The sequence below is a fragment of the Pseudophryne corroboree genome, chromosome 2 (assembly GCF_028390025.1).
Source record: "Pseudophryne corroboree isolate aPseCor3 chromosome 2, aPseCor3.hap2, whole genome shotgun sequence".
Lineage (NCBI taxonomy): Eukaryota > Metazoa > Chordata > Amphibia > Anura > Myobatrachidae > Pseudophryne > Pseudophryne corroboree.
In genome coordinates, this window is record NC_086445.1 from 781573350 (window position 1) to 781600505 (window position 27156).

The window sequence follows — 27156 nt, forward strand, 5'->3', positions numbered from 1 at the left end:
TCTGCCCTCTTTTTTTTCTCCCCCAGTCCCTATATGTCCCTACCCTACTCCCCAGTCCCTATCTGCCTCTACCCGCACTCTATCTCTCCAGCCTGTGTGCACACAGAGCCTCTCTGTGTGCAGCAAGTGTGAAACAGATCAGTATTATAAGTTTTACCAGCAGCAGGTTAGGAGACAGTAACATCTCCCTGCAGTTTCCCTTTCAGTTTGAGCACATAACAGAGGTGAGGAGCAGAGTTGGCTTTTATTATATAGGATATGCATGGCAGATTTGAAGATACACATCTCTGTGTTAGAATTTTGTGGAAGGCACATGTTAAATAGCATAACTGTACCCTACCATGATTTGTTTCTGTTAACCATTCACTCTTTAACTATCCCACAGATAATGATAAGCGAAAATGAATGATTATTTATCTATATTAAATTAAATGTTTAAAGCACGGGTGTAGTACCAGTGACCGGCAGTTGGGATCCCGGCCCCCGGCATACCGACGCCGGGATCCCGACTGCCGGAATGCCGGCAGCGGGGCGAGCGCAAAAGTGCCCCATGCAGGCACAGTGGCTACGCGCGCCACGCTATTTTTTCTCCCTCCAGGGTATGCTGAGCGCCGGGATCCCGACAGCCGTTAAATCGAGTGCCACCCTTAAAGCACACGGTATACAATATATTTAAGGGACTAATAAAATGAGTCCACTAAAAAAGTGCCCTTAGTCTACCTCCCACCAGCATGCAATGACAGGCGACCCAACACGCTGAGCTACTTGTCATTGTGCTGCAGGATCTCTGAAGCTGCCGGCGCCGCTGAGGAAATCCTGGTCGCGGGTCTCGTGTTCGCGTCACGTTAACATTACAACAGGCAGTGGGTGGTTTTGGGGGTGTGTGCGATGTTGGGGGTGGCCCAGATCGTGGATGTGGGTGGCACAGCACACCGCAAGGAGCAAGTAAAGTTTGAATATATGGTGCCTGAATCTCCTGTAAGTTAGTACTGTTTTTCTATTTTCAATGCACGGTCATGCTATATACGTTTTTAAATAGCACCCTAGTCTGGTAGTGTGGTCAAGTGGGGGGAGCTGGTAATTTTGTCCAAAGGGGGGGGGGGGGGGGGGGGTTGGTTGGTAACTGTGTCCAAGGGGGATGTTGTTTCTTTGTTTTCTTTTGTTTTGTTTTTATTACTGGCTTATAATGGTTTTTATATATTTATGTTTGCCTGTCCCCATTATTGATATGCAAAAGACTTAGGGGTTGATTCAGACCTGATCGCAGGGCTGCTAATTTTGTTGTCCTGTGATCAGATAGTCACCGCCCAAAGGGAGTGTAAATTCGCCCGTGCAAGTGTGCGATCGCATGTGTACGCCGTGCTACAATTATCCCTCAGTCAGTGGACAAATGCAAATCCATTCGCACCTCACTTACCATTGAATGTTTTTACCACTGTGTGTAGTCTGTGCACAGCCCAGGACTAAATGCTCATACACACCGGGCAACTTTGAGCTGAAAGCAGCTCACTTTTGGTGTGTTGAGCTGCTTTCAGCTCAAAGCCGCCCAGTGTGTATGCACAAGCTATGTGCATACACACTGCTTCATCGCTGGCAACCGCAGTTCATCTACTGGTATTACCAGTAGATGAACGACGGGGTGAGTGGCTTTCCATAGCGTCCTGCTATGGAAAGCCGCTCGCCCCTACTGACATCACTGGGCAGGGGGGAAAAGCGCTCGGTGTGTATGCACTGAGCGATTTTCATTCCAGCGATGTCAGCGATCATCGCTGTCCATACACGCTGGGCAAAAACGCCCAGTTTGTTTGCACCTTTTCTCCTACATTGCGATGAGAACAGGCTGATCGGGGCTGGAGCTGACATCACACACCCGCCTTGAAAACACTTGAACGCCTGCGTTTTCCCTGACACTCCCAGAAAACGGTCAGTTATCATCCCCAAACGGCCTCTACCTGTCAATCAGCATGCGAATGGCTGTGCGATTGAAATTTTCGCACCAGCCTGTCACTGTTCGGCGATGCCTCTTGTTGTTTGGCGACGCGTGTGTGCATTGCAGTGCATACGCAGTCTATTGATAAACGCACATCAGTGATCAGGTTTTAATCGGGGCCTTAGTACATTTCTCCCATAATGCGGAAAAGGAGGGGGGGGGTGCGGCCCTCCGATATTCCTTCCCCGGAAAGTGTTCGGTGGCCCAACTGAAATAATTGCCCGCCTCTGCCTTAGTCCATACTGTACTTATGTATTGCTTACATAAATTCTGTACAGTAAATAAAAAGCTGTTGTGCAAATATCGTAGAAAGATTGTAAACACTGTAGCATTTATAGTTCCTGATAGGTTTAGAAGTCTCTGGAAGGGAGTTATATGGACAGAAGTGACACATGAGACAAACATGGGACTTTTTAGCATAATCTGCGTTTGGAGAATACAAAACACTGCTTTCTAACTAAAGAACTGCATTCCAACCAAACCATAGCAGTGGCTGATTTCCATATTCTCCTATCATAGAAGGTTTATGACCTTGAGCTCACCATAGGACACCTGCATTACGGATTGACGTGTTTACGGCACATTGATGTATAATGTCCAATAATTGTAAACACTTGTGTAATTAATGGCTGAAGCAAATTAAATATTTTTGGAAGCTAAAGTCTTCATATTAACCCAACAGAAATCTTGTAGCATGACCTTTATGTGTACAGGTATATTCATTTGGTACCCTCCATTTCATGCTCAATCCACTGTGCTCAGACAGGTGCCTCCAACATGAACCTGTGCTTGACTTTGTGGGATTGTGTATACATCAGAGAATGCACATGGGATCTTTTCATATATTAAAGAAAAACCCTGTTTTACGAAACACTTCTGAAAAGAGGGCTTAACAATGCTTTTTCGTATTCAAGAAGTGGGTTACCGTGGAGAAATCTAAACTATCTCCAGTAGTGTCCCTGCTTAGTGCTCAGCGCACTGTGCCCCATGACACTGACTGGCACCCCCCCTTCACCCTTCTGGCACCCACCTTTGTATACTGTGTTGCTGCACTTGAATAAAATAAAAATGTTCCTAAATGACAGGGGGTTGCCCCATTACACATGTGTGCCTATGACATTTAGGGCCGTGCAGTCAGGGAAGGCAGTGCCTCCCCTGTCATTAACGATTACAATACAAAGAAGATACATAAGACACGTATTCTGTGTCATATGTATCCTCTTTTTATTAGTTTCAATAATTTTAGTCCATTAAATTAGTTTGTGAGGCGCTGATAGGAAGTGCCTCCCATAGATAGTGGGAATGGGGATAAAGCGGGGTGCGGGGCCAAGCACTGGGCTGTAAAAGCCCATTAGAAAAAAAGGGGAAAGCGGCACTATATATATATATATATATATATATATATATATATATATATATATATATATAAAATACCACTTTGCAACCCGGCACTCAAAGGGACAGCGACACCTCTGGATAACTAGCTGGGGTGCCCTCCATGAGACGATGAATCCCAATATAACCAAAAGAAAGAGGCGGCACTCCCAGCGTTTTTCAATAGTGCAAAAAGTTTATAGTCACGAACGACGTTTCGGGGGATCTCACGATTCGCGATTCCGTTTGACAATTTGACCCACTCATTATTCAATAAAAGGTGTGGGGATGCAGAGCAGACCACCATTGACCCCTGAGGAAGTCCCAGAGATGAACTAAGGGACGAAACGCGTTGGGCACCTACCGGCACTCCGCTCCTATCTGAGGAAATAACAGATAAGCTTATATGCATTTTTAAATTGTACGAGTCCATCTATATGTTTTTTTGTCGCTTCATGTATTATTAAAATGTTTTTTTAAATAATACTACACTATCAGAGGCTTTTCCTTCCCGCATGGGACTTTTTTAAGGTACTTAAGTCTGATGACGGAATGACGGCAGCATCATTTAATTTAGTGCAACTTTAGATGTAAGTGCCTCATATAAATATACCTCTTTTTTAGATCTCCTCTGAATTACTGAGCTATATGGTGTTGCACCCTTAATAAATGGTATCTAAGCACATTACCTAAGGAAAAAAAAGGGAGTCCGCACACTGCCAGTAATATATTCGTACTTTTATTCATATTATATATATATATTTTTAACAAGCACTTACAGCACTTCTTCTGCACATATTCACTTTATTGCAAATTTTGCACAAAGCAGCACCTAGTCACTTTTTAAGAGCAGTGTATTGATACATTGTCTTGCATATACGTACAAACTCCACACCAACACCTGGACGGATGGGAACGGAGAGTCAGTACGAGTAAGGAACATCCCGATGCAAAGACACCTTAAATAAGGCGACTGTTCTACGTATGTCTGGTACGCATATTTTAACTATCACCTAAGGATTTGCAACGTATTATTCATGAACACTGAAGGCGCAACTGATTTACCACTAGAACAATTTTGAAAACTAAGTTCCCCTGGGAATTGGACCTTTTTGAAATCTGGTTGCGACACCATTTGTTTTGGGAGTGTTTTTTAATTAATTTATTAATTTGCTAATTTTTGCACCATTTCACGTGTAATTCAAGATCTCCCATCTCAGGGATATCTGGTTATAGAATATTCAGGTTGTAGCGCTATCTGCACCTTTTTGTACACAATATATATATATTTATTTATATATATCTATATTTATTAGATGTGTGTGTTGTATATGTGTGATTTGTGTGTATGTACTGTGTTTATATGAGGTGGGTGCATTCTGCTGTTTGGCACACACATGTGATGTCCCCACACAGTTTTTTTTTTTTTTTGCTAATTAGCAGGCTAACATGACAGCGAGATGATTCTTAGTGTATGTTACGCAGAGGATCCAAGTTTGTCCCTCACATCCAAACGAACAATTATGTATACTGTATACAGTGTATGTGTGTGTATATATATACACTGCTCAAAAAAATAAAGGGAACACTAAAATAACACATCCTAGATCTGAATGAATGAAATATTCTTATTAAATACTTTGTTCTTTACATAGTTGAATGTGCTGACAACAAAATCACACAAAAATTATCAATGGAAATCAAATTTATTAACCCATGGAGGTCTGGATTTGGAGTCACCCTCAAAATTAAAGTGGAAAAACACACTACAGGCTGATCCAACTTTGATGTAATGTCCTTAAAACAAGTCAAAATGAGGCTCAGTAGTGTGTGTGGCCTCCACGTGCCTGTATGACCTCCCTACAACGCCTGGGCATGCTCCTGATGAGGTGGCAGATGGTCTCCTGAGGGATCTCCTCCCAGACCTGGACTAAAGCATCTGCCAACTCCTGGACAGTCTGTGGTGCAACGTGGCATTGGTGGATGGAACGAGACATGATGTCCCAGATGTGCTCAATTGGATTCAGGTCTGGGGAACGGGCGGGCCAGTCCATAGCATCAATGCCTTCGTCTTGCAGGAACTGCTGACACACTCCAGCTACATGAGGTCTAGCATTGTCTTGCATTAGGAGGAACCTAGGGCCAACCGCACCAGCATATGGTCTCACAAGGGGTCTGAGGATCTCATCTCGGTACCTAATGGCAGTCAGGCTACCTCTGGCGAGCACATGGAGGGCTGTGCGGCCCCCCAAAGAAATGCTACCCCACACCATTACTGACCCACTGCCAAACCGGTCATGCTGGAGGATGTTGCAGGCAGCAAAACATTCTCCTTGGCGTCTCCAGACTCTATCACGTCTGTCACATGTGCTCAGTGAGAACCTGCTTTCATCTGTGAAGAGCACAGGGCACAGTGGCGAATTTGCAATCTTGGTGTTCTCTGGCAAATGCCAAAGGTCCTGCACGGTGTTGGGCTGTAAGCACAACCCCCACCTGTGGACGTTGGGCCCTCATACCACCCTCATGGAGTCTGTTTCTGATCATTTGAGTAGACACATGCACATTTGTGGCTTGCTGGAGGTCATTTTGCAGGGTTCTGGCAGTGCTCCTCCTGTTCCTCCTTGCACAAAGGCGGAGGTAGCGGTCCTGCTGCTGGCTTGTTGCTCTCCTACGGCCTCCTCCACGTCTCCTGATGTACTGGCCTGTCTCCTGGTAGCGCCTCCATGCTCTGGACACTACGCTGACAGACACAGCAAACCTTCTTGCCACAGCTCGCATTGATGTGCCATACTGGATGAGCTGCACTACCTGAGCCACTTGTGTGGGTTGTAGGGAGGTCATACAGGCACATGGAGGCCACACACACTACCGAGCCTCATTTTGACTTGTTTTAAGGACATTAAATCAAAGTTGGATCAGCCTGTAGTGTGTTATTCCACTTTAATTTTGAGGGTGACTCCAAATCCAGACCTCCATGGGTTAATAAATTTGATTTCCATTGATAATTTTTGTGTGATTTTGTTGTCAGCACATTCAACTATGTAAAGAACAAAGTATTTAATAAGAATATTTCATTCATTCAGATCTAGGATGTGTTATTTTAGTGTTCCCTTTATTTTTTTGAGCAGTGTATATATATATATATATATATAATATTTGTGTGTGTTACAAATTGCAGCAAGTACTGTAGACCGCAAAAAATAAAAACCCATATTCCATATGTAATAGTTTTCCTTATTCAAATTGTAGTTTGATGGACAGTTTTTACACACTAATAATCTGTAATAAACTAAAGCGGGGAAAGTAAGTGCCACATTTACATTTAGTTGTGACGCTAAGTGTTAGTGACAGCGCTGGTAAATATAGCCATACATTTTTTCTCCTCTTCTATTAATAGTCAAAAATCACAGCAAAAAAGGGTCATGCCCTGGGTGAGCGCTTCTGGTTAGCTGACCTCCATAGTACTTTCTGAGATGTGCTATAAATACTGAATAGTGCTATAGAAATTAATAATCTGCTGTCGACTACAAGCGTGCAAAGTTCTGTGCAGCTGCAGGTCCAATTTTGAAAGTACAGTATATGTGAATATGTTGAAACAGGTTTATTTTGAAAAGAAACATGTACTTTATCTGAACAACAAGTTTGTGTGTGCAGTTTAACTTTGCACACTAGCATCACTTAACTCCTTACTTTCATAACAGGATCACGCTAATCCATCTTTTTCTTTCTTTTTTTTCTTTAGGTACTGGGACATTTGGTAGGGTTCATTTAGTGAAAGAGAAAACTGCCACGCACTATTTTGCACTAAAAGTAATGAGCATTCCTGATGTCATTCGCCTAAAACAAGAACAGCACGTACACAATGAAAAATCTGTCTTGAAAGAAGTAAACCATCCGTTTCTGGTCAGACTGTAAGTATTGACTTTGTTCTCAATACTCATTTGAGTTTTTGTTGATGCTATTTTCATTTCCATATAGTTTAATTGGAATTTTATGGTTGTGTGGGTGTGTGTATTTTTGTATTGCTGAGGAGTTAGCTTAGAGATTGTGATACTTTCACCTATTTTTCTATATCAAATGACATTATTTTGTGAATTGGGACTTATATTGGGAATATATATATTGGGAATTATATTTTGTGTGACCTTCAAAATAAGTTCTTTGTTTTTTGCTGCATTATTCTATTTGTTGCTATTCTTGATGCAGACGTGTGTGCCTTAAGTAATTGGTAATTGTTTAGTGTGGCCCGTCGATCAGTGCTGCACACACGATGACGTTCATGTTGCTTTGGAAAATGCAGTGTTTATGGACCCCAGCCAATGTATAGTGTATGGACACCCTATCGGCAAGATAATTTGAATCACTTGTAATCGAAGGGATCATATAGAACTAAGGGGAACATGTACTAAGCAGTGATAATAGTGGAGATGTGAGCCAGTGGAGAAGTTGCCCATGGCAACCAAACAGCATTGACGTAACATTTACAATTTGCATACTGTAAAAGTATACAGAGAAGCTGATAGGTTGCCATGGGCAACTTCTCCACTGGCTCACTTCTCCACTTTTATCACTGATTAGTACATGTCCCCTTAAATGATTATCGGGTGTTGTGCATATTTTACGTAAGGATCATTGTGGTCAGTCCGGGAAAACATCTTATAGTACCTAGCTTTAATAATAATACTCATATTTCAGGATAATGGTGCTAATTCAGAGCTGGACACTGTTTTGATGTGTTTGCAGATGGTTGGATGACAGTTCATGTATCAGTGACGTAGAGCGCATGTGCCTCCATACATCTGCAACATCGGTCGCAGTCCCCCTTAAGCTACAAATGATTGACATGCTGCTGGCATTTAGCGGCGGCGGCGGGAGCATTCCAGAAAACAAGGGCGTGTGGGCCCCATTTCTAAGCATGCCGAAGCCAATGGCTGTGGCTGCCTCGAGGCCAGTTTCACTGGCCCTTGCAGTATTGTTTTAATGGACTTCCTGAGTATCCTGAGGGTCACTCCGATATTTGATGGTCCGGCCGGTGTTACGCTGCGGATACGATGCTACATCTTCTGATGCAGTCAGTGGATATGAGAAGCTGGCAGTGGGTGTCTTTTTACAGAAGACTCCTCCAGCTGTCTTTGCATAGCTGCTGAGTACAAAGACGCAGCAGAGGCAACATTTGCGTCCACCTCTGAATCAGGCGCAATGTACAGAATATAAAGAAATAAAAAAAAACTATAATCAGTTGCAGTTTTTAAAATATATTGTTACCCAAATGTTATGTTGATGCTTCAATTTTTAAAATTGATGCCTTGCAGTGTTGGCTGGTTTAAACCAAATAGAAAAACAAAATAAAACACTTTTTATTATGCTGTGACTACAGACATGGTGCTGTGACTTCTTTTTTTGTAGAAGTCACAGTGCCATGCCTGTAGCCACAGCATTCTAAGTAAATCCCCCTGGTGGTGTTCCACATTATTGTTGCTTGTGATCTTCAATTGAATGAGCTGAACCAATGCAGTAAATGGACACACACAACATTATAGCTACTATCCTGGCGGTCAGAATACCGACGCCAAGATCCCGACCGCCGAGAATGCTGACAGCTGCGCCAAGGCTATTCCCACTTGTGGGTGTCCAAGACACCCATAGAGTGGGAATAAAATCTGTTGCGAGCCACCAAGCCTGCAGCGTGTCAATCGCAGCGAACCCATAAGCCGGCATTCTGATGGCCGGGGTCGGTATTCTGACCTCCAGGATCCTGACCGCCGGGATTCCATTACCAACCCGGAGGATGAACTAGATAGGAGTTTAACTAAATTGCAAAGCATCAGCTAAGACACCGAAAAGTTCTACCCAAACAATCCTATAGGACGGACGAAAACCACAACTAACATTCTCAATCTTAAAGGGGTAATCAACTGCCAACACATTAAAGAGGCAATACACAGAGAAACACTTCATGGTTTATACCCCTTTTCCACTAGCTCAAAAAACACGGGTAAATGCACGGGGGCGCGCATTTACCCGTGTTTTTTGCTAGTGGAAAAGGGTCCCTCTGCAAAAACCCGGATCAAGTGACCCGGGAATCCTACCCGGGTAGCTACCTGGGTAAGGCACGGAATGATCCATGTAAGGTTGTAGTGTAAACGGAAGCCGTGTCGATGCGACACGGCTCCTGTTTACACTCTATGGAAGGGTGGCGCTGGGAGATCATGTGATCTCCCAGCGCTGCCCCTGTAGCGTCATTAGCAGCATCACCAACCCGGCAATATGGTGGGAAAGGGACAATCGATGCGGATCGCAGCCGGGTAGCACCCGTGTTAGGTTCCCGGCTGTGACCCGCATTGTAGATGGAAAAGGGGTATAAATCTCCTTCATGTTTATTTAAATTCAAAACCTTTAGTCCTATTGAGAGGTCTGAGTGTACTTTTTATGTTTTAGTATGTTTAGTCTACATATTTTCAGATGTAATAAGAATAATAAGCAGTATAAAACTGGTTTTAGTGTAAGATGTAAAATAAATCATACCAAAGCCTAGTAACTTTTATATTGTTAATGTTAACCTGGGTACAGACTCAAGCGATGCCTGGCTGATTTGCCAGTTTGTAAGACAAATTGCATGCATCTCTGTGTGTACGGGGTGATTGTGCTGCACAGCAAATGTAGCGATAACCCTAGCAACTTTGTTTAATGCTAATGGAGGACGGAACATGTTAATACCATTTCTCTGACGCCCTAGTGGATGCTGGGAACTCCGTAATGACCATGGGGAATAGACGGGCTCCGCAGGAGACTGGGCACTCTAAAAGAAAGATTAGGTACTATCTGGTGTGCACTGGCTCCTCCCTCTATGCCCCTCCTCCAGACCTCAGTTAGAATCTGTGCCCGGCCAGAGCAGGGTGCTCCTAGTGGGCTCTCCTGAGCTTGCTAGAAAGAAAGTATTTGTTAGGTTTTTTATTTTCAGTGAGATCTGCTGGCAACAGACTCACTGCTACGAGGGACTGAGGGGAGAGAAGCAAACCTACCTGCTTGCAGCTAGCTTGTACTTCTTAGGCTACTGGACACCATTAGCTCCAGAGGGTTCGAACACAGGGCCCGACCTCGATCGTCCGTTCCCGGAGCCGCGCCGCTGTCCCCCTTGCAGAGCCAGAAGACAGAAGAAGCGACGAAATCGGCGGCTGAAGGTAGCGCACAGCACTGCAGCTGTGCGCCATTGCTCCCACAGCACACCACACACTCCGGTCACTGTTGGGTGCAGGGCGCTGGGGGGCGCCCTGGGCAGCAATTAGATTACCTTTTGGCAAAATCTGCACATAATACAGTTTATAAAACTGTATATGTGCAAAAACCCCCGCCATTAACATTATACAAAACGCGGGAGAAGCCCGCCTTCTTCCTCAGCACACCAGCGCCATTTTCTCTTCACAGCTCCGCTGGAAGGACGCTCCCCAGGCTCTCCCCTGCAGTATCCAATACAACAAGGGTAAAAGGAAAGAGAGGGGGGCGCAAATTGTGTTAATAAGCAGCTATTGGGAAAAATCACTCTTTAGTGTAAATCCCTGTGTTATATAGCGCTGTGGTGTGTGCTGGCATACTCTCTCTCTGTCTCCCCAAAGGACTTTTGTGGGGTCCTGTCCTCAGTCAGAGCACTCTCTGTGTGTGTGCGGTGTGTCGGTACGGCTGTGTCGACATGTTTGATGAGGAAGGTTACGTGGAGGCGGAGCAGGGGCAGATAAGTGTGGTGTCGCCCCCGACGGGGCCAACACCTGATTGGATGGATATGTGGAAGGTCTTAACAGACAGTGTCAACTCCTTACATAAAAGGTTCGATGACGCAGCAGCCTTGGGACAGCCGGGATCTCAGCCCGCGCCTGCTCTGGCGTCTCAGAGGCCATCAGGGGCTCATAAACGCCCGCTACCTCAGATGGTAGACACAGTTGTCGACACGGAGTCTGACTCCAGTGTAGATGAGGATGAGACAAATGTACAGTCTACAAAAGCCATCCGATACATGATTACTGCAATGAAAAATGTATTGCACATTTCTGATGTTAAACCGGTTACTAAGAAGGGTATTATGTTTGGGGAGAAAAAGCAGCCAGTGACTTTTCCCCCATCTGATGAATTAAATGAATTGTGTGAAGAAGCGTGGAGTTCCCCCGATAAGAAACTGGTGATTTCTAAGAGGTTACTGATGGCGTACCCTTTCCCGCCTATGGACAGGTTACGTTGGGAAACATCCCCTAGGGTGGACAAGGCGCTCACACGCTTATCAAAAAAGGTGGCACTGCCGTCTCAGGTTACGGCCGCCTTAAAGGAGCCTGCGGATAGAAAGCAGGAAGCTATCCTGAAGTCTGTGTATACACACTCGGGTACTATACTGAGACCAGCTATTGCTTCAGCATGGATGTGTAGTGCTGCAGCAGCATGGGCTGATACCCTGTCAGACAACATTGATTCCCTCGACAGGGATACTATTTTGCTAACGATAGAACATATAAAAGACGTCGTCTTATATATGCGTGATGCACAGAGGGACATTTGCCTGCTGGCATCTAGAATTAATGCAATGTCCATTTCTGCCAGGAGAGTATTATGGACTCAGCAGTGGACAGGTGATGCTGATTCTAAAAAACACATGGAGGTTTTGCCTTATAAGGGTGAGGAATTATTTGGGGACGGTCTCTCGGACCTAGTATCCACAGCAACAGCTGGGAAGTAAACCTTTTTACCTCAGGTTCCCTCACAGCCTAAGAAAGCACTGTATCATTATGTACAGTCCTTTCGGCCTCAGAAAGGCAAGCGGGTCAGAGGCGCATCCTTTCTGCCCAGAGGCAGGGGTAGAGGAAAGAAGCTGCACCAGGCAGCAAGTTCCCAGGAACATAAATCCTCCCCCGCTTCCACTAAGTCCACAGCATGACGCTGGGGCTCCACAGGCGGAGCCAGGTGCGGTGGGGGCGCGTCTCCGACACTTCAGCAACCAGTGGGCTCGCTCACAGGTGGATCTCTGGGCTGTACAAATTGTCTCTCAGGGATACAAGCTGGAGTTCGAGGTGACTTCCCCTCGCCGTTACCTCAAATCAGCCTTGCCAGCTGCTCCCAGGGAAAGGGAGGTAGTACTGGCGGCAATTCACAAGCTATACCTCCAGCAGGTGATAACCAAGGTTCCCCTCCTTCAACAGGGACGGGGTTACTATTCCACAATGTTTGTGGTACCGAAACCAGACGGTTCGGTGAGACCCATTCTAAATTTAAAATCCTTGAACACTTATATAAGGAAGTTCAAGTTCAAAATGGAATCACTCAGAGCGGTGATTGCAAGCCTGGAAGAGGGGGATTTTATGGTGTCGCTGGACATCAAGGATGCTTACTTGCATGTCCCCATTTACCCACCTCATCAGGAGTACCTCAGGTTTGTGGTACAGGACTGTCATTACCAATTCCAGACGTTGCCGTTTGGCCTGTCCACGGCACCGAGAGTATTTACCAAGGTAATGGCCGAAATGATGATACTCCTTCGGAAGAAGGGAGTTATAATTATCCCGTACTTGGACGATCTCCTTATAAAGGCGAGGTCCAGAGAGCAGTTGTTGGTCAGCGTAGCACTCTCTCAGGAGTTGTTGCAACAGCACGGCTGGATTCTGAATATCCCAAAGTCACAGCTGATTCCTGCGACGCGTCTGCTCTTCGTGGGCATGATTCTGGACACAGAACAGAAGAAGGTGTTTCTCCCGGTGGAGAAGGCCCAGGAATTGTCATCTCTGGTCAGGAACCTCCTGAAACCAAAACAGGTGTCTGTGCATCATTGCATGCGAGTCCTTGGAAAGATGGTGGCTTCTTACGAAGCAATTCCCTTCGGCAGGTTCCATGCAAGGATCTTTCAGTGGGATCTGTTAGACAAATGGTCCGGATCGCATCTTCAGATGCATCGGTTGATCACCCTGTCCCCGAGGGCCAGGGTGTCTCTACTGTGGTGGCTGCAGAGTGCTCATCTTCTCGAGGGCCGCAGATTCGGCATACAGAACTGGGTCCTGGTGACCACGGATGCAAACCTCAGAGGATGGGGGGCAGTCACTCAGGGATGAAACTTCCAGGGACAGTGGTCAAGTCAGGAGACTTCACTACACATAAATATACTGGAACTAAGGGCCATTTACAACGCCCTGAGTCAAGCAGAGCCCCTGCTTCAAAACCAACCAGTGCTGATTCAGTCAGACAACATCACGGCGGTCGCCCATGTAAACCGACAGGGCGGCACAAGAAGCAGGATGGCAATGGCAGAAGCCACAAGGATTCTTCGATGGGTGGAGAATCACGTGCTAGCACTGTCAGCAGTGTTCATTCCGGGAGTGGACAACTGGGAAGCAGACTTCCTCAGCAGACACGACCTCCACCCGGGAGAGTGGGGACTTCATCAAGAAGTCTTCACACAGATTGTAAAGCGTTGGGAACTGCCACAGGTGGACATGATGGCGTCCCACCTCAACAAAAAGCTAAAAAGATATTGCGCCAGGTCAAGGGACCCTCAGGCGATAGCTGTGGACGCACTAGTGACACCGTGGGTGTACCAGTCGGTTTATGTGTTCCCTCCTCTTCCTCTCATACCCAAGGTACTGAGGATAGTAAGAAAGAGAGGAGTAAGAACTATACTCATAGTTCCGGATTTGCCAAGAAGAACTTGGTACCCAGAACTACAGGAAATTATCTCAGAGGACCCATGGCCTCTGCCTCTCAGACAGGACCTGTTGCAGCAGGGACCCTGTCTGTTCCAAGACTTACCGCGGCTGCGTTTGACGGCATGGCGGTTGAACGCCGGATCCTAGCGGAAAAGGGCATTCCAGATGAAGTCATTCCTACGCTGATAAAAGCTAGGAAGGATGTGACAGCGAAGCATTATCACCGCATATGGCGGAAATATGTTGCTTGGTGTGAGGCCAGGAAGGCCCCAACAGAGGAATTCCAGCTAGGGCGATTTCTGCACTTCCTACAGTCAGGGGTGACTATGGGCCTAAAATTGGGGTCCATAAAGGTCCAGATTTCGGCCCTATCTATTTTCTTTCAAAAAGAACTGGCTTCACTGCCTGAAGTTCAGACGTTTGTTAAGGGAGTGCTGCATATTCAGCCCCCTTTTGTGCCTCCAGTGGCACCTTGGGATCTTAACGTTGTGTTGGATTTCCTGAAATCCCACTGGTTTGAGCCACTTAAGACTGTGGAGCTGAAATATCTCATGTGGAAAGTGGTCATGTTATTGGCCTTAGCCTCGGCTAGGCGTGTGTCAGAATTATCGGCTTTGTCCTGTAAAAGCCCTTATCTGATCTTCCATATGGACAGGGCAGAATTGAGGACTCGTCCCCAATTTCTCCCAAAGGTGGTATCAGCGTTCCATTTGAACCAACCTATTGTGGTACCTGTGGCTACTCGGAACTTGGAGGACTCCAAGTTACTGGATGTAGTCAGGGCTTTGAAGATCTATGTAGCCAGGACGGCTGGAGTCAGGAAAACTGACTCGCTGTTTATCCTGCATGCACCCAACAAGCTGGGTGCTCCTGCTTCAAAGCAAACTATTGCTCGCTGGATCTGTAACACGATTCAGCAGGCTAATTCTGCAGCAGGATTGCCGCATCCTAAATCAGTAAAAGCCCATTCCACAAGGAAGGTGGGCTCTTCTTGGGCGGCTGCCCGAGGGGTCTCGGCTTTACAGCTTTGCCGAGCTGCTACTTGGTCGGGTTCAAACACGTTTGCTAAGTTCTCAAAGTTTGATACCCTGGCTGAGGAGGACCTGGCCTTTGCTCATTCGGTGCTGCAGAGTCATCCGCACTCTCCCGCCCGTTTGGGAGCTTTGGTATAATCCCCATGGTCCTTACGGAGTTCCCAGCATCCACTAGGACGTCAGAGAAAATAAGAATTTACTCACCGGTAATTCTATTTCTCGTAGTCCGTAGTGGATGCTGGGCGCCCGTCCCAAGTGCGGACTCTCTGCAATACATGTATATAGTTATTGCTTAACTAAAGGGTTATTGTTTTGAGCCATCCATTGCACGAGGCTCAGTTGTTGTTCATACTGTTAACTGGGTATAGTTATCACAAGTTGTACGGTGTGATTGGTGTGGCTGGTATGAGTCTTACCCTGGATTCCAAATGCTTTCCTTGTAATGTCAGCTCTTCCGGGCACAGTTTCCTTAACTGAGGTCTGGAGGAGGGGCATAGAGGGAGGAGCCAGTGCACACCAGATAGTACCTAATCTTTCTTTTAGAGTGCCCAGTCTCCTGCGGAGCCCGTCTATTCCCCATGGTCCTTACGGAGTTCCCAGCATCCACTACGGACTACGAGAAATAGAATTACCGGTGAGTAAATTCTTATTTTTTCTTTAAAGTCGTTCCATTGTGTACACAGAATCTGGGCTCGAGGGCAGTTGTTCCAATGTCTGAACGAATGACCATCACTAGCTTTAGAAAGCAGTAAAACATGGTTGATCAAAGTTTCTAATGCATAGCAATTTTCAAAGTATTACTATAATAAACAGGATTACATTTCTTTAAAAAAAAAAATTAATGCAAACATGGGGGTAAATTTACTAAGATTCGTATTTTCCCGTTTGAGGTCAAAGTTCAATCACGAATGACATCGAAAGTGTAAATATGCAACTTTTTGAATTGATTACGACTAATTTACTAAGCTGCCGTATTCTGCATTTTCGGGTTTTCCGATGTCGATGTCATTCGTTTTTTTGGGCAGTGTTTTACGTGAGTGACTTGTAAAACACTGCCGACTTTAATACAATGAATCTCGGCCGGATCTGAGAGATCCGTGCTGGGCTTCATTGTGCACCTTGTAAAAAAAAAAAAAATGTTTAAATGTAAAAAAAAAATTGCGTGGGGTCCCCCCTCCTAAGGCAAACCAGCCTCGGGCTCTTTGAGCCGATCCTGGTTGCAGAAATATGGGGGAAAAATGGACAGGGGTTCCCCCATATTTAAACAACCAGCATCGGGCTCTGCGCCTGGTCCTGGTTCCAAAAATACGGGGGACAAAAAGAGTAGGGGTCCCCCGTATTTTTGAAACCAGCACCGGGCTCCACTAGCTGGACACATAATGCCACAGCCGGGGGTCACTTTTATACAGTGCCTTGCGGCCGTGGCATCAAATATCCAACTAGTCACCCCTGGCCGGGGTACCCTGGGGGAGTGGGGACCCCTTCAATCAAGGGGTCCCCCCCCCCAGCCACCCAAGGGCCAGGGGTGAAGCCCGAGGCTGTCCCCCCCCCCATCCAATGGGCTGCGGATGGGGGACTGATAGCCTTTGTTCAAAGTGAATGATATTGTTTTTAGTAGCAGTACTACAAGGCCCAGCAAGCCTCCCCCGCAAGCTGGTACTTGGAGAACCACAAGTACCAGCATGCGGCGGAAAAATGGGCCCGCTGGTACCTGTAGTACTACTACTAAAAAAATACCCCAATAAAGACAACACACACACACCTTGAAAGTATAACTTTAATACATCCATCCACACCTCCATATACACATACTTACCTTATTGTCCCACGCAGGTCGGTACTCTTCTCCAGTAGAATCCATGGTGTACCTGTAGAAAAAATTATACTCACATAATCCAGTGTTTTAGGCTCCTCGGTAAATCCTTTTGTAATCCACGTACTTGTAAAAATAAAAAAACGGATACCCGACTTCGCACTGAAAGGGGACCCATGTTTTCACATGGGTCCCCTTTCCCCGAATGCCTGGAACCCCCTCTGACTTAAGTCCAAGAAGGTTCCATCAGCCAATCAGGGAGCGCCACGTTTGGCACCCTCCTGATTGGCTGTGTGCTCCTGTACTGTATGACAGGCGGCACACGGCAGTGTTACAATGTAGCGCCTATGCGCTCCATTATAACCAATGGTGGGAACTTTTTGCTCAGCGGTGAGGTTACTCTCGGTCAACCGCTGAGCAAAAAGTTCCCACCATTGGTTACAATGGAGCGCATAGGCGCTCCATTGTAACACTGCCGTGTGCCGCCTGTCATACAGTACAGGAGCACACAGCCAATCAGGAGGATGCCAAACGTGGCGCTCCCTGATTGGCTGATGGAACCTTCTTGGACTTAAGTCAGAGGGGGTTCCAGGCATTCGGGGAAAGGGGACCCATGTGAAAACATGGGTCCCCTTTCAGTGCGAGGTCGGGTATCTGTTTTTTTATTTTTACAAGTACGTGGATTACAAAAGGATTTACCGAGGAGCCTAAAACACTGGATTATGTGAGTATATTTTTTTCTACAGGTACACCATGGATTCTACTGGAGACGAGGACCGACCTGCGTGGGAACATAAGGTAAGTATGTGTATATGGAGGTGTGGATGGATGTATTAAAGTTATACTTTCAAGGTGTGTGTGTGTTGTCTTTATTGGGGTATTTTTTTAGTAGTAGTACTACAGGTACCAGCGGGCCCATTTTTCCGCCGCATGCTGGTACTTGTGGTTCTCCAAGTACCAGCTTGCGGGGGAGGCTTGCTGGGCCTTGTAGTACTGCTACTAAAAACAATATCATTCACTTTGAACAAAGGCTATCAGCCCCCCATCCGCAGCCCATTGGATGGGGGGGACAGCCTCGGGCTTCACCCCTGGCCCTTGGGTGGCTGGGGGGGGGACCCCTTGATTGAAGGGGTCCCCACTCCCCCAGGGTACCCCGGCCAGGGGTGACTAGTTGGATCTTTGATGCCACGGCCTCAAGGCACTGTATAAAAGTGACCCCCGGCTGTGGCATTATGTGTCCAGCTAGTGGAGCCCGGTGCTGGTTTCAAAAATACGGGGGACCCCTACTCTTTTTGTCCCCCGTATTTTTGGAACCAGGACCAGGCGCAGAGCCCGATGCTGGTTGTTTAAATATGGGGGAACCCCTGTCCATTTTTTCCCCATATTTCTGCAACCAGGATCGGCTCAAAGAGCCCGAGGCTGGTTTGCCTTAGGAGGGGGGACCCCACGCAATTTTTTTTAAAACTTTCAAACATTTCCCACCCCTTCCCACTGAAAAACATGCACGGATCTCATGGATCCGTGCATGCCTATACAAACACGGGATAAAAAAGCAGGTCTGTTTTTTTTAGCACTTTTTCACGATTTGTATTTCATCACGGCAGTGTTTGGCTATTGTCGGCAGTGTTTGTGTTTTGCACTTTTTAGTAAATTCCCGATTTCTACCAAATTGCAGGCGTATTTGACCGATGGTGTATTGATTCGTGATTTTTTCCTAGGACTTCCAAAATATTACGAATGCCCTCATCACTGCCGTGATTTTTGCTTAGTAATTTACCGAGATGACACTTTAAAGAACAAACGGCATCTCGGTCAAAATCGGGACCTTAGTAAATATACCCCATGGTGTAAAAAAAATAATGTTTGTTTTTTACAAAAAAAGTTTTTTGTTTTTTTTCCAACCTTGATGCATTGGTAATAAGTATTTCAATTATAAATTCCTAACACAATCCAAATAATGTCCTACCCTTTACATGAGGTTTTGTGAAGTTATACAGTGTATGTAGAAGAGGTTAAATGTGTAAAATTGTTAAAATAAGCAATGTACTTGCAAAGCTCCAATCATTTTGAAACAGAAGTCAGATTTGACTATTTCCCAGCCAATAAAAACCGCATTAGATATGGCAGATTACAAGCCTACATAATCTGTAATTTTATTATATTCCTGTGCCATTTTATTACATTCTTGTTTTTATTGTACATTAATGGTTTCCTGCTCTCCGACCACACATCTACAACTGAACTGTGTGTGTGCAGTTCTGTAGCTCTTGTGCATGTTGTCATGGCTGGACTGGAACGTTTGTGAGACTGGGGACTTTGCAGATAAGCTGTTTTTATATCAGTGTTTTATTCATTCAATTTTTATTCATCAGGGGAATGAAGGTGCACTGCATTAAAATCTCTCCAAGGATCAATGGCAATCTCTACATCTTTCCTTTGTTTACCTGCCAGAAATGGAACAGAGTGCACATATAAATGAAAACAAATGACATACAACATACACAGCATTACACACTGAGCTCTGCCTCACAGTGCCGAAGTCCTCCGTGGGGCTTTTACGCAGTTGGAGCCTGTGGCCAGGTCCTGAACCTCTGTTGCTGTTTAGTTTAAGAGGATTTTCTCTCTCTGAAAACCCTGAACAGCATTCATCACAAAGTACTTTACTATGCACCATGTCACAGCTGCTGTGTCATACATTTAATTATGTGCGTTGTCAGTGGCAGGGATACATTCACGCTTAAAATATGATTAATCTGAAAGAGTACTGTGTAATAAAGGCATGCACAGCACTATTCAAGGCTTATGTCACTAGATAGTGAAAGACAAGTATATGTCCTGTATTTTTAGATTGAGGAATCAGGTTTTATTTATTATCATTAGTGAAATTATTTTTGATAACCGTAAACTTGCTGTAGCTCACTTTAGTTAATAATGCATATAAATCCGATGTTCTGAGTTCATCCTTTATTTCTCATACGTCCTAGAGGATGCTGGTGACTCCAAAAGGACCATGGGGTATAGACGGATCCGCAGGAGCTTGGGCACACTATAAAGACTTAAACTGGGTGTTAACTGGCTCCTCCCTCTATGCCCCTCCTCCAGACCTCAGTTAGACTTTGTGCCCAGGAGTGATGGGTCACACACTAGGGGAGCTCTCCTGAGTTTCTCTGAAAGACTTATGTTAGGTTTGTTATTTTCAGGCAGACCTGCTGGCTACAGGCTCCCTGCAGCGTGGGAGTGAGGGGAGAGAAGCAGGACCTACTTCTTCTTAGTTTCTCTGACGTCCTAGTGGATGCTGGGAACTCCGTAAGGACCATGGGGAATAGCGGCTCCGCAGGAGACTGGGCACAACTAAAGAAAGCTTTAGGACTACCTGGTGTGCACTGGCTCCTCCCTCTATGACCCTCCTCCAGACCTCAGTTAGAATTTTGTGCCCGGCTGAGCTGGATGCACACTAGGGGCTCTCCTGAGTTCTTAGAAAAAGAAAGTTTATTTTAGGTTTTTTATTTTCAGTGAGATCTGCTGGCAACAGACTCACTGCTATGAGGGACTAAGGGGAGAGAAGCGAACCTACCTGCTTGCAGCTAGCTTGGGCTTCTAGGCTACTGGACACCATTAGCTCCAGAGGGATCGAACACAGGCCCAGCCTCGGTCGTCCGGTCCCGGAGCCGCGCCGCCGTCCCCCTTACAGAGCCAGAAGCAAGAAGAGGGTCCTGGAAATCGGCGCCAGAAGACTTCGGTCTTCATCAAGGTAGCGCACAGCACTGCAGCTGTGCGCCATTGCATCCCATGCACACCTCACACTCCGGTCACTGATGGGTGCAGGGCGCTGGGGGGGCGGCGCCCTGGGCTGCAATATTGAGTACCTTGGCTGGCAAATAACACATAATATAGTCATAGAGACTATATATGTGTAAAATACCCCTGCCAGATATACATAGAAAAAAGCGGGAGAAGTCCACCGAAAAATGGGCGGGGCTATCTCCCTCAGCACACTGGCGCCATTTTCCCTCACAGCTCCGCTGGAAGGATCGCTCCCAGGCTCTCCCCTGCAGTTTCCAGACTACATAGGGTAAAAAAGAGAGGGGGGGCACTAAATTTAGGCGCAATATTGTGTATACAAGCAGCTATTGGGAAAAATCACTCAGTTATAGTGTTAATCCCTGTGTTATATAGCGCTGTTGGTGTGTGCTGGCATACTCTCTCTCTGTCTCCCCAAAGGGCTTTGTGGGGTCCTGTCCTCATTCAGAGCATTCCCTGTGTGTGTGCGGTGTGTCGGTACGGCTGTGTCGACATGTTTGATGAGGAGGCTTATGTGGAGGCGGAGCAGGTGCTGATAAATGTGATGTCACCCCCTGCGGGGTCGACACCTGAGTGGATGGTTATGTGGAAGGAATTACGCGACAGTGTCGACTCCTTACATAAAAGGTTTGACGACATAGCAGATGTGGGACAGCCGGCTTCTCAGCCTGTGCCTGCCCAGACGTCTCTAAAGCCATCAGGGGCTCTAAAACGCCTGCTACCTCAGATGGCAGACACAGATGTCGACACGGATACTGACTCCAGTGTCGACAATGATGAGACTAGTGTACATTCCAATAGAGCCACCCGTTACATGATTACGGCAATGAAAAATGTGTTGCATATTTCTGATATTACCCCAGGTACCACAAAAAAGGGTATTATGTTTGGGGAGAAAAAACTACCAGTGGTTTTTCCCCCATCTGATGGGGGATAAAGCGCTCACACGTCTGTCAAAAAAGGTGGCACTACCGTCTTTGGACACGCCGCCCTAAAGGAGCCTGCAGATAGAAAGCAGGAGGCTATCCTGAAGTCTGTATATACACACTCGGGTATTATACTGAGACCGGCTATTGCTTCCTCATGGATGTGCAGTGCTGCAGCTGCGTGGTCAGATTCCCTGTTGGAAAACATTGATACCCTAGACAGGGACACTATATTGCTAACCGTAGAGCATATTAAAGACGCTGTCTTGTACATGAGAGATGCACAGAGGGATATTTGCCTGCTGGCATCTAAAATAAACGCAATGTCCATTTCTGCCAGGAGAGGATTGTGGACTCGGCAGTGGACAGGAGATGCAGATTCTAAAAGGCACATGGAAGTATTGCCTTACAAGGGTGAGGAGTTGTTTGGGGATGGTCTCTCGGACCTCGTTTCCACAGCGAGAGCTGGGAAGTCAGCATTTTTACCCCATGTTCCCTCACAGCCAAAGAAAGCACCGTATTATCAGGTACAGTCCTTTCGGCCCCAGAAAGGCAAGCGGGTTAGAGGCGCGTCCTTTCTGCCCAGAGGCAGAGGTAGAGGGAAAGAGCTGCAACATACAGCCAGTTCCCAGGAACAAAAGTCCTCCCCCGCTTCCTCTAAGTCCACCGCATGACGCTGGGGCTCCACAGGCGGAGCCAGGTACGGTGGGGGCCCGTCTCAAGAACTTCAGCGACCAGTGGGCTCGCTCACGGGTGGATCCCTGGATTCTACAAGTAGTATCTCAGGGGTACAAGCTGGAATTCGAGACGTCTCCCCCTCGTTGTTTCCTCAAATCTGCCTTGCCGACAGCTCCCCCGGACAGGGAGGCAGTGCTGGAGGCGATTCACAAGCTGTATTCTCAGCAGGTGATAATCAAGGTACCCCTCCTTCAACAAGGATATTGTGGTACCCCTCCTTCAATATTTGTGGTACCGAAACCGGACGGTTCGGTGAGACCCATTTTAAATTTAAAATCCTTGAACACTTATATAAGAAGGTTCAAGTTCAAGATGGAATTGCTCAGGGCGGTGATTGCAAGCCTGGACGAGGGGGATTCCATGGTATCACTGGACATCAAGGATGCTTACCTGCATGTCACCATTTACCCTCCTCACCAGGAGTACCTCATTGTGGTACAGGACTGTCATTACCAATTCCAGACGTTGCCGTTTGGTCTGTCCACGGCACCGAGGGTATTTACCAAGGTAATGGCCGAAATGATGATACTCCTTCGGAGAAAGGGAGTTTTAATTATCCCGTACTTGGACGATCTCCTTATAAAGGCGAGGTCCAGGGAACAGTTGTTGATCGGTGTAGCACTAGCTCGGGAAGTGCTACAACAGCACGGCTGGATCCTGATTATTCCAAAGTCGCAGCTGGTTCCTACAATGCGTCTACTGTTCCTGGGGATGGTTCTGGACACAGAACAGAAAAAAGTATTTCTCCCGGAGGAGAAGGCCAAGGAGTTGTCATCTCTAGTCAGAGACCTCCTAAAACCAAAACAGGTGTCGGTGCACCACTGCACGCGAGTCCTGGGAAAGATGGTGGCTTCTTACGAAGCAATTCCATTCGGAAGGTTCCATGCAAGGATCTTTCAGTGGGATCTGTTGGACAAGTGGTCCGGATCGCATCTTCAGATGCATCGGCTGATAACCCTGTCTCCAAGGACCAGGGTGTCGCTGTTGTGGTGGCTGCAGAGTGCTCATCTTCTAGAGGGCCGCAGATTCGGCATACAGGACTGGGTCCTGGTGACCACGGATGCCAGCCTTCGAGGTTGGGGGGCAGTCACACAGGGAAGAAACTTCCAGGGACTATGGACAAGTCAGGAGACTTCCCTACACATAAATATTCTGGAACTAAGGGCCATTTACAATGCCCTAAGTCAGGCAAGACCCCTGCTTCAACACCAGCCGGTGCTGATCCAGTCAGACAACATCACGGTGGTCGCCCATGTAAACCGACAGGGCGGCACAAGAAGCAGGATGGCAATGGCAGAAGCCACAAGGATTCTCCGATGGGCGGAAAATCATGTGTTAGCACTGTCAGCAGTGTTCATTCCCGGAGTGGACAACTGGGAAGCAGACTTTTTCAGCAGACACGACCTCCACCCGGGAGAGTGGGGACTTCATCCAGAAGTCTTCCAAATGATTGTACACCGGTGGGAAAGGCCACAGGTGGACATGATGGCGTCCCACCTCAACAAAAAGCTAAAAAGATATTGCGCCAGGTCAAGGGACCCTCAGGCGATAGCTGTGGACGCTCTGGTAACACCGTGGGTGTACCGGTCGGTGTATGTGTTCCCTCCTCTGCCTCTCATACCCAAGGTACTGAGACTAATAAGAAGGAGAGGAGTAAGAACTATACACATTGTTCCGGATTGGCCAAGAAGAGCTTGGTACCCAGAACTTCAAGAAATGATCTCAGAGGACCCATGGCCTCTGCCCCTCAGACAGGACCTGCTGCAGCAGGGGCCCTGTCTGTTCCAAGACTTACCGCGGCTGCGTTTGACGGCATGGCGGTTGAACGCCGGATCCTGAAGGAAAAGGGCATTCCGGAGGAAGTTATCCCTACGCTTATTAAAGCTAGGAAAGAAGTGACCGCAAACCATTATCACCGCATATGGCGGAAATATGTTGCGTGGTGTGAGGCCAGGAAGGCCCCAACGGAGGAATTTCAGCTAGGTCGATTTCTGCACTTCCTACAGTCAGGGGTGACTATGGGCCTAAAATTGGGTTCCATTAAGGTCCAGATTTCGGCTCTATCGATTTTCTTCCAAAAAGAACTGGCTTCACTACCTGAAGTTCAGACATTTGTTAAGGGAGTGCTGCATATTCAGCCCCCTTTTGTGCCCCCAGTGGCACCTTGGGATCTCAACGTGGTGTTGGATTTCCTAAAGTCGCATTGGTTTGAACCACTTAAAACCGTGGAACTAAAATATCTCACGTGGAAAGTGGTCATGCTGTTGGCCTTGGCTTCGGCCAGGCGTGTGTCAGAATTGGCGGCTTTGTCTTGTAAAAGCCCTTATCTGATTTTCCATATGGATAGGGCGGAATTGAGGACTCGTCCCCAATTTCTCCCAAAGGTGGTTTCAGCGTTTCATTTGAACCAGCCTATTGTGGTGCCTGTGGCTACTCGTGACTTGGAGGACTCCAAGTTGCTGGACGTAGTCCGGGCCCTACAAATCTATGTTTCCAGGACAGCTGGAGTCAGAAAGACTGACTCGCTATTTATCCTGCATGCGCCCAACATGTTGGGTGTGCCTGCTTCAAAGCAGACTATTGCTCGCTGGATCTGTAGCACGATTCAACTTGCACATTCTGCGGCTGGACTGCCGCATCCTAAATCTGTAAAAGCCCATTCCACGAGGAAGGTGGGCTCTTCTTGGGCGGCTGCCCGAGGGGTCTCGGCTTTACAACTTTGCCGAGCAGCTACTTGGTCGGGGTCAAACACATTTGCTAAATTCTACAAGTTTGATACTCTGGCTGAGGAGGACCTAGAGTTCGCTCATTCGGTGCTGCAGAGTCATCCGCACTCTCCCGCCCATTTGGGAGCTTTGGTATAATCCCCATGGTCCTTACGGAGTTCCCAGCATCCACTAGGACGTCAGAGAAAATAAGATTTTACTCACCGGTAAATCTATTTCTCGTAGTCCGTAGTGGATGCTGGGCGCCCGTCCCAAGTGCGGATTGTCTGCAATACTTGTATATAGTTATTGTTTAACTAAAGGGTTATTGTTGAGCCATCTGTTGAGAGGCTCAGTTATATTTCATACTGTTAACTGGGTATAGTATCACGAGTTATACGGTGTGATTGGTGTGGCTGGTATGAGTCTTACCCGGGATTCAAAATCCTTTCCTTATTGTGTCAGCTCTTCCGGGCACAGTATCCTAACTGAGGTCTGGAGGAGGGTCATAGAGGGAGGAGCCAGTGCACACCAGGTAGTCCTAAAGCTTTCTTTAGTTGTGCCCAGTCTCCTGCGGAGCCGCTATTCCCCATGCTCCTTACGGAGTTCCCAGCATCCACTACGGACTACGAGAAATAGATTTACCGGTGAGTAAAATCTTATTTTAAGGGCTCTGCTTCTCGGCTACTGGACACCATTAGCTCTAGAGGGTTCGATCACTTGGTGCGCCTAGCTGCTTGTTCCCGGAGCCGCACCGTCAATCCCCTCACAGAAGCCTGAAGAAAGAAGCCCTGTGAGTATTGGAAGAAAAGAAGACTTCAGTAACGGCAGAAGACTTCAGTAACGGAGGTAACAGCAGCGGTAGCGCTGCGCTCCATGCTCCCACACACCAACGTCTCTGGCAGGGTGCAGGGCGCTGCGGGGGAGCGCCCTGGGGGCATGTTGCTGGGAGTATAAAACGCTGGCGGGGGGACATATTTAGGTGCCCGGGCACAGGGTATGTTCACCCCGCCAGTGTGCCGCAGGGGGGAGCATCAGCGGTAGCGCTGCGCTCCCTGCTCCCACACACACACCATCGGTCTGCAGGGTGCAGGGCGCTGGGGGGGAGCGCCCTGGGCAGCATATATATATATATATATATATATATATAATATTTAGATTTCTGGCGGGGGGACATACTTCGGTGCCCGAACACCGGGTATGTTCACCCCGCCAGTGTGCCACGAGAGGGAGCAGCAGCGGTAGTGCTGCGCTCCCTGCTCCCGCACACCATCGGCCTGCAGGGCGCTGGGGGGGGAGCGCCCTGGGCAGCATATATGTATATATTTAATGTGTAGATCTGGCGGGGGAACATACTTCGGTGCCCGAACACCGGGTATGTTTACCCCGCCACTGTGCCACGGGAGGGAGCAGCAGCGGTAGTGCTGCGCTCCCTGCTCCCGCACTCCATCGGCGTGCAGGGCGCTCGGGGGGAGCGCCCTGGGCAGCATTTATTGTATGACCCCCGGGCGGGGGAACATACCCGGACTCCGGGTGTCTTCACCCTGCCAGGGTACCGCAGCGTGCGCGCTGCGCTCCATCGCTCCCACACACCAACGGCTTCCGTGGGTGCGGGGCGCAGGGGGGGCGCCCTGGGCTGCGTTTGGCACATAGGGGGTATATACAGGGGGTTAATCCCGGTATATGGGTCCCCCAGCTCAATTTGGGTTTTTATGTTTTTATACTTTAAGCGGGCTTAAGCGCGCCGGGAAGGGGCGGAGCTTAAGCCCTCACAGAGAAGTCAGCGCCATTTTCCCCAGATCCTCGCCAGGACTTACTGGATAGTAAGATGGAGGAGGGGCACAGGGTTTTTAATGCTATATGGGTGCCATTTAGCATTATGTTTTGATAATGGACGCATAATCACTCTTGTATTACATAACTTCACTGTTTCCCTGTTTGTACCCACTATTGGTTCGTCGACATATGTCGACAGGTGTGAGGGCTTTGACACAAGCTGCTGTGGGGATAGCTGTCGGCTTCGCCGGCGTATGGCGGTACTTGATTCAGAAAATTAAGTATTAGCAAATGGGTGTTTGTATGCTTGAAACAGTATACACGAT

The 27156-nt window shown here is 47.3% G+C and overlaps 1 protein-coding gene across 1 annotated transcript in view; it reads left to right on the forward strand.

Moving 5' to 3' along the window:
• PRKX (protein kinase cAMP-dependent X-linked catalytic subunit) overlaps positions 1 to 27156 on the forward strand; it is a 379007-nt gene that overhangs the window by 235739 nt on the left and 116112 nt on the right. The window contains exon 2 of the mRNA XM_063955511.1: positions 7107 to 7275. Within this exon, the coding sequence (XP_063811581.1) occupies positions 7107 to 7275 (169 nt within the window). The remainder of the gene's footprint in view (positions 1 to 7106; positions 7276 to 27156) is intronic.